Source organism: Vicia villosa, linkage group LG5 (genome assembly GCF_029867415.1).
Source record: "Vicia villosa cultivar HV-30 ecotype Madison, WI linkage group LG5, Vvil1.0, whole genome shotgun sequence".
In the NCBI taxonomy this organism is placed as follows: Eukaryota; Viridiplantae; Streptophyta; class Magnoliopsida; order Fabales; family Fabaceae; genus Vicia; species Vicia villosa.
The window spans coordinates 23,134,996-23,142,838 of NC_081184.1; the positions used below are offsets into that span (position 1 = coordinate 23,134,996).

At 35.0% G+C, this 7,843-nt stretch overlaps 1 protein-coding gene across 1 annotated transcript; it reads left to right on the forward strand.

The window, feature by feature from the left end:
- The first annotated feature begins 1,756 nt into the window (after window positions 1–1,756).
- On the forward strand, window positions 1,757–4,181 carry LOC131606386 (SPX domain-containing protein 3-like). Its single transcript, XM_058878619.1, has 3 exons — window positions 1,757–2,088; window positions 3,184–3,349; window positions 3,546–4,181. Exons 1-3 carry the CDS (start codon window positions 1,840–1,842, stop codon window positions 3,905–3,907), a joined length of 777 nt encoding a protein of 258 aa, XP_058734602.1. The 5' UTR covers window positions 1,757–1,839; the 3' UTR covers window positions 3,908–4,181.
- The last annotated feature ends 3,662 nt before the right edge of the window (window positions 4,182–7,843 follow it).

Consider the following 7,843-nt stretch of genomic DNA (forward strand, 5'->3'; position numbering starts at 1 on the left):
TTTGGCCTAAGAACCTACATAAAAGTCTATTTAATTTGAGCATTTTTAAATAAGAAATTTAACTAATGTTTAAATAGACTAACAAATTAAAAGATCAACAAGACTAAATGTTTATTTACTTTTACTTATTTAAGTTTATCTATTAACATAAATTTTTTACTATTTGTTTGAGAGAAACTTATGGCATTGATCATAAAGTTTTTGCAGTTAATTTTCATCTGTTCATCAAAATAATTAAGCTTGATTTTTTTATTTTAATTCAAAGTATGAATATAATATTATAATAATAATTAAATTATTCATATGACCTAGCCTTTTTAGCTAAATAGGCTTTTAAAAAAGCTTAGACCTTTTCTATTTGAAAAAACAAATCTGGTCTGGCCTAGGTCTGTGTAGGCTAGGCCATAGGCCCTTGTTAGTTGGTCTGACCTATTTCCACCCCTAGTATTTTTCTTATAATTTTTTATTAGACTCTCTTCAACTTTCAAAGTGTATTAATTTTTTTTCTCACATACCCTAACTATATTACATATTTTCTACAATCCTGTAATAAATACACTTACATACACATTAACTATTTCTCTCTCTTGAGGATAAACTTATAAAATTATACAAAATAGTCAATAAATTTAGGCATATTTAATCCCCAAGTCACTTAACGTAATTTCATGTTTTGTTTTAGTCCTTAACTAAAAAATGTTACAAGCTAGTCCTTTAACTTAACTTTCGTTATTCTATTTGGTCCCTCCGTCAAATTCTAAAAAAAAATGTTAAGCTATGGTGACATGGATGTACAACAAGCCCCAAGGTCCAAATGTGACTCAACATTTATATTATAAAATAGAGTTTCAATGTTTTTCAGATTAACATTGTTTATCTTTCTAGAAGCTTAAGTGGAAACCTTTAAAGTACAAATGTTGAGTCACATTTGTACTTTGATCCTTGTTGTATCCACGTCACCATAACTTAAATTTTTTTTGGCATAAATTGACGAAAGGGGCCAAATAACATAACAGAAATGAAGTTAATGAACTAACTTATAACGTTTTTTAGTTAAAAGACTAAAGCAAAACATTAAATTAAGTTAAAGGACTAAAACATGTATTAAGCCATAAATTTATTACTGTAACAAATTTTTTTAATTCTCACAATTTATTTTAAGGGTTTTATATTTAAGAACGAAAATAATATATATTTTTATTTAGAGAAATGCTACCCTCACATACCATTTTAACACTACACCATATATAAATATAACACAATTCATTTTTTTTTCATTGGAATTTTAGTTAAAGGCAAAATATATATATATATATATATATATATATATATATATATATATATATATATATATATATATATATATATATATATATATATATATATATATATATATATTAGAGAGATACGGTGTTGCAAAATGGTGTACATATAGCATTTCTCTTATTTGAATTGGTTTGCAATTTACTGCATAAATAAACTTGTTGAAAGAAAAATTAATCAACAAAAAGAAAAAAAAAGAATTAGTAGGACCCACTTCACAAACCTCACATTCCATTGTTCCCTTTGGTTACTAAACTCAACCCACCTACAAAAGTGGAAAAATTCATTTTTCAAAGTCTTGGTCCTAACTACGACCATAGTAACATTACATTACTAACAGAATATGCTTCCAAATAATTCCTATCCTCCATCTTAATTACCCTTTTATTTTTCTTTTCAAAACCGCCACTACATCACACGCTAAGCATATGCTCCCTAATATTCTATCAAACTTTTTTCCCAATATAAACCCCTCTAACACCCTATTTTTAATATCTTCACAAAAATATTAGCATTATGAAATTTGGGAAGAGATTGAAGCAACAAGTTCAAGACACTTTGCCTGAATGGAGAGACAAGTTTTTGTCATATAAAGAGTTGAAGAAACTTTTGCGACTTTTATCGACGGCACCAAGTTCTTTGCTAAATGGTTCGGTTGGTTATGGGAAAGGTGAAGCTGAGTTTATGTATTTGTTGAATAATGAGATTGATAAATTCAATGGATTCTTCATGGAACAAGAGGAAGATTTCATTATCCGACACAAGGTAACAATAATACTTTCTCTCCTTATAATTATAATAATAATAATAATAATCAAGAATTTTTTAAATAATTTTTTCTTATTTTTATTAAATTAAAAATAATAATAATAATCAAGAATTTTTTAAATAATTTTTTCTTATTTTTATTAAATTAAAAATAATAATTTTAGAAATATTTTAATTTTGATAAAATATATATTAAAATATTTGTTTGTAAAACTGCATGGATTGTTGAATACGACATTAGTCCTAAGAATCTGTTACGTGTCGAGGAGACAACATTTAATAATTTTTATTAAACACACTTTGGTCGAGTGGTCTAAGACATCAAATTTAGAACTAGAAAGGTAGCCTTGTTTGTTTTTTATTTTATGTATAATCTTTACTAAAAACATTATTATTTAGGTAAAAATGCTTGTCATTTCAATATATTAACTAAAAAATTATCATATTTATTTTGTGAGATTGAGTTTTGTGAATGAGAAATGATTATTCGTGATAATTACTTTGTCTATGCTTAAGGAATATTCGTGGAATATTATTTATGAGAGTATATGATTGAAATTTTGTAAATAATATACCTACCTGCCTCTGTGGGAAAGAGTGATACCTTTACACTAGCTGGTTGTTGCAGCAAGAACACAGAAAAGTTAATAAAAATGTTGTCAGTGTTTAAAAATAGCTTCTTTATTTTTAAAATCTTCTATAAACTGAAATGACCATATTATATTTATAAAATAATATAAATATTTTTTTGATATTTATAAATCAATATTTTATTAAAAATAAATAAAAATTTAATTTTATAAAATAAATTATCACATCAACCGTTTGGCATTAGTCATAAAATACTAATGACATATATTATGTATACTAATTTTATTTAATTTCGCAGATTAGAAAATAAAATATTTTTAAAAAAGTGACCTTATAATTTATAAATTTTTATTTTATGATTTAAATTATTACTTTGTAATGTTGTACTAGATAAAGTTATTGTTTGGTTTCTAAATAAACTTTTCATTATATATATATATATTTATAATTGAAAAATGAATGTTGAATATGGTTAACTTTACAATTGGATTTTGAATACAGGAAGTACAACAGAGAATCAAGAGAGTAGTTGATTTATGGGGACCAAATGGTACTCAAGCTTCTGAAGAAGATTATAAGGATGAAATGGAAAAAATTAGAAAAGCTATTGTTGATTTTCATGGTGAAATGGTTCTCTTAGTAAATTACAGCAACATTAATTATACAGGTACTTAAATAAACTCAACCATATTCAGATATTCGATTTGATTATTTTTATGAATATTTTTTTTTAATAATCAAAAAATCATTTTTTAATTTATTAAATAATAAATATATCTGATCTATCTATAATTTTTTATTTATAATAGTTATTAATGTTTATCGAACAATAATCAAAGTATATTGATTTTTGTATTTTCTAGGATTGGCTAAAATTTTGAAAAAGTATGATAAGAGAACTGGAGGTTTACTTCGCTTACCATTCATTCAAAAAGTATTGGAGCAACCCTTTTTCACAACCGATTTAATTTCAAAACTCGTGAAAGAATGCGAAAGCATAATTGACGCAGTGTTTCCGGTTGAAGAAGAAGGTGAAAGAGCAAGAGAAGAAATTGTAGTAGCTGGTGAAGGGATTTTCAGAAACACTGTTGCAGCTTTACTTACAATGCAAGAAATGAGAAAAGGAAGTTCAACACAAAGTGCTTTTTCTTTGCCTCCTCTCAATTTGCCAGATTCTGATCTCATTCAATCAATACAGCTTAATGCTGCTGTTCCAATTGTTTAGTAATTCAAATTGATTATGAATTATGATGGTAGTTAGATGATTATATTTATAGGTACATCAATTTGATTTTAAATTAGATATTTATAATGGGGTGTGACACATTTTGGAGGACATATAAGTTAGTTAATTGATGTTAATTTACATTTTCTATTTTGATCAAGAAACTTGTTAAATTATTTGTTACTTGAGATGAAAACAAAGCAATTTCTAGGATAAATGTTAGAGAATTTCTTTGGCCACCTCCCAACCTTCTAGTCCACCTCTGGTGAAAAACCCAAACTACCCCTGACTTCGGAAATGCATTTCCGAAATGCAAGAAAAATGTATTTTCGGAGATGCATCTCCGAAAGCGCCTTTTTTTTTTGAAAAAATTGTCTTATTTCGGAAGTTCATTTCCGAAAACAGCATTTCGGAAATAAACTTCCGAAATAATGCGCGTTTTGAAGATTAAGCAAAACAGCCCCCCTCCCCCAAATCATTTACCCTAATCTTCTTTCAAACTCAAACCCTTTTCAAAAATTCTGCAAAAGCAAGTGTGAAGTATCAGAGGTTGCCAAACTCTTCTTCCAAACTCAACCAAACTCATCTCAAACACTAATTGGTAAGTTTATCATTTTTTTTCAATTTTTAGATCCATTATACATTACTATATTAGGGTGTTTAGAAACTGAAAAAATCACATTAAGATAGGTTGGTATTGATATTAGGTTGTTTAGTAGGCATAAAAGTAGTTTTGGTTTAGGTTTTTGGGGTCTGCCATTGGAGGTTGTAGAGAAGTTCTGCGCAGGGGTGTTTCGGAAGTTCATTTCCGAAAACACCTCCATTCCCAGTTTCGGAAATGAACTTCCGAATTGTATCAGAAGTGCATTTTTTTTCTTTTGTCTCGCATATTAATCGATTTTAATTGTTTACAGGAACATGTCAGGCAACCAACCAGCACGCATCAGACAAGGTAGCGAGACCCAGACTGCGTCGGCTAGACGCGAGCGGGCGGCGGCGCAACTGGCGTCGATACAGGGACGGGGGCAGGGTCGGGAACGACGTGTGCGAGTTCCCGTGGATATGGGAGAGGGTACATCTACTTCAGGATCTAGGAGTCGGCTGGCTCGGGTATCTTCTTCCCGCCAGCGAGAGGAGGAGGAGGAGGAGGAGGAGGAGGTGGCGGCAGTGCCTTACCACGAGCCGGAGGGGGTACCGGATGTTGATCCTCCAGCCGGGGAGGAGGATGAGGAGGAGGAGGACAGCTATCCGGGAGGGCCCTTTGACACTTCCGTGCTGATTAACTACCACGATCACGTCGCTTGGCGTATCTGGGAGGGAGAGGTATTTTTTATAATTTAACCGTTTATAATTTAGACGTTTATTCAATATTTTCTTAACGGTCTATTTAACATATGCTTTTGTTTGTTTTTTTTAACAGGAGAGAGAGCCGTTGAAAATGGTGAACCACGCCCGCAAGATTTTCAGTCTGTTTAAACCAGCAGCTGAGTGGCTTAACGACGCGGTGTGAGGTTCAAGGCTTAGCGGGCTCTGCATGACGGGGTACACCACCATCAGCACCGGTATGCAGGGGGCATTTGTGGAGCGCTGGCACAAGGAGACGTCTTCTTTCCACTTGCCGGTGGGGGAGATGACGATCACCTTGCATGACGTGCAGTGTCTTCTCCACCTGCCCATCAGGGGGCCGCTGTTGACCCACTCCCGGATCCAGAGGGTCGAGGCCAGTCCCTGGATGGCGCTCTATTTGGGCATGGAGCCCGAAGTTGCTGACTTCGAGTGCATCACGACATCTGGGCCTCATGTCCGGTTCACCACACTAAGCCGCTATTTCGAGCACCACCTGGACGCGGCGGCCGATGCCGAGCAGGCGGGTGACGAGCTATTCACACAGTACCACCGCGGCTGCGCTCTCGGGTGCTGGTACATGCATGTGGTAGGCGTTGCTTGCTTTGTGGACAAGAGTGCAAGGTATGTCGACGTGACCTACCTCCGCTACTTCATGGACCTGGATACCGTTCACCAGTGGAACTGGGGGGCAGCTACTCCGGCATACCTCTACCAGAAGCTGAATGAGGCCTCCAACAGGAGGACGAGGCAGTTGGTCGGATCCTGCACACTACTTACGGTACGTTTCATTTTAATTGTTTCGTATTTATTTATGTTTCGTATTTATTTTTAATACATTATCGTGTTTCTGTTTCAGAGCTGGATCATCTCCTACTTCTCCCGCATCCACGGCTTTCACATCGATCCTGCGTACGTGGACGCCATGCCCAGGGCCGCCAGATACGTTCTCTAGAGGGGGAACGATGCGGTGGGACCATACCGTGGATACCTGGACCGCACGATGCACGACGACGTCACCTGGAGGCCGTTCAGCGACTACGCTCAAATTGTCCCCTTTGACGGCATTGCTCTATATTCAGGCTGGCTGGCATGTGGGACCGGCATCATGGTCCGGTATCTCCCTGAGCGGTGCATGCGTCAGTTCGGATTCGTGCAGCGGATACCCAGGTCACCCTTTGAGGCTGCTCCCGACACTATGACCCGAGTGCAGCTCACTGCCATATGGGAGGATTGGGAGTGTCATGTGGTACCGGAGGAGTACCGTCGCACTCGGGTCACCCAGGACTGACACAGTGAGGAGGGATACGTCACATGGTTCTACCGGGTGTCACATCCTCTTCTGAGACCCGACGTTCCCGGCGCTCCTAGGCCAGCACACGAGGAGATCCTGGAGAACCAGCAGGCCGAGGATGACCACGCCATTGATCTCATGCCGATCTGCCAGTGGATAGAGATGCTTGGGCAGGACGCGTTGGATCGAGGTGTCGTTCAGTAGGGCGGTCCAGAGGCAGTCGCCGTGATGGAGATGATCGTCACTGATGCGGGCCGTGCGGCGACATACAGGTGGTAGAGGAGGTCCCAGGGAGAGAGGGCTAGGCACACCCAATAGTGGTCGGGTTTATTTATTTTTTGTTTTCGGATTGTATCTTTAGCACATTATTATTATTATTTGGATTTGGTTGAGCTTGTATATATTTCTTTTTTTTATCATATTAGTATTTTCACCTTTATATGTCGTTTATTTTATTTCCCGGTTTCTTTTAATTAAAAATACGAAACTGTTAAGAAAAACATAAAAAAAAATCTCTATTTCTGCATAATTCGGAAGTGCATTTCCGAAACCCCTCAAAATCTGAACAAAGGTGTTTTCGGAAGTTCATCTCCGAAAACACCCCCCATGAGGTGTTTTCGGAAGTTCATCTCCGAACACACCCCCCATGAGGTGTTTTCGGAGATGCACTTCCGAATTGTGGAAATTTTTTTAAAAAAATCAAAGCTTCGGAAGTTCATTTCCGAAGCAGGGGTAATTTGGGTTTTTCGCTGGGGGTAACCCCTATAGGGAGGTGGCTAAAGAAAATTTCTAAATGTTTAGTCATTAGTTATTTTTTGGTAATTACATTATGTTTGGTTTAATGAGCTATAGTATCAAATTAAGTATCGTTTTGTTTTTATAGATGTATCTGATAATGAACACAATTCAATGAATAATTTAGCAATATATTATTTAATATCTAAATGTGTATCGACAGTTAGTTAAACATCATAGTTAACTGGGGAAAGATGGAGAGAAGAAGAAAATAAAGCCATATGTCACTTCGAAAACAAAATAAACAACAGAAAAAGAGAAATGATAGAGAGATTACACTAGAGATTAATTTTTTTTAGAAAATTTCACTAAGATCAACCTTAAATATTTACATGATCAGCCCAAACAACCTTTAACAACACTTAGAACTTTTATATATGACAACCCACAAACTTTATAATAATAAATAGAGCTTTTATATAGGCTTAACTCAAGAATCTTCACTCAAGTTTTTTTCACATTTAGTTTACAACCTTCAAATCCTTTATTAAGATATTTTACAA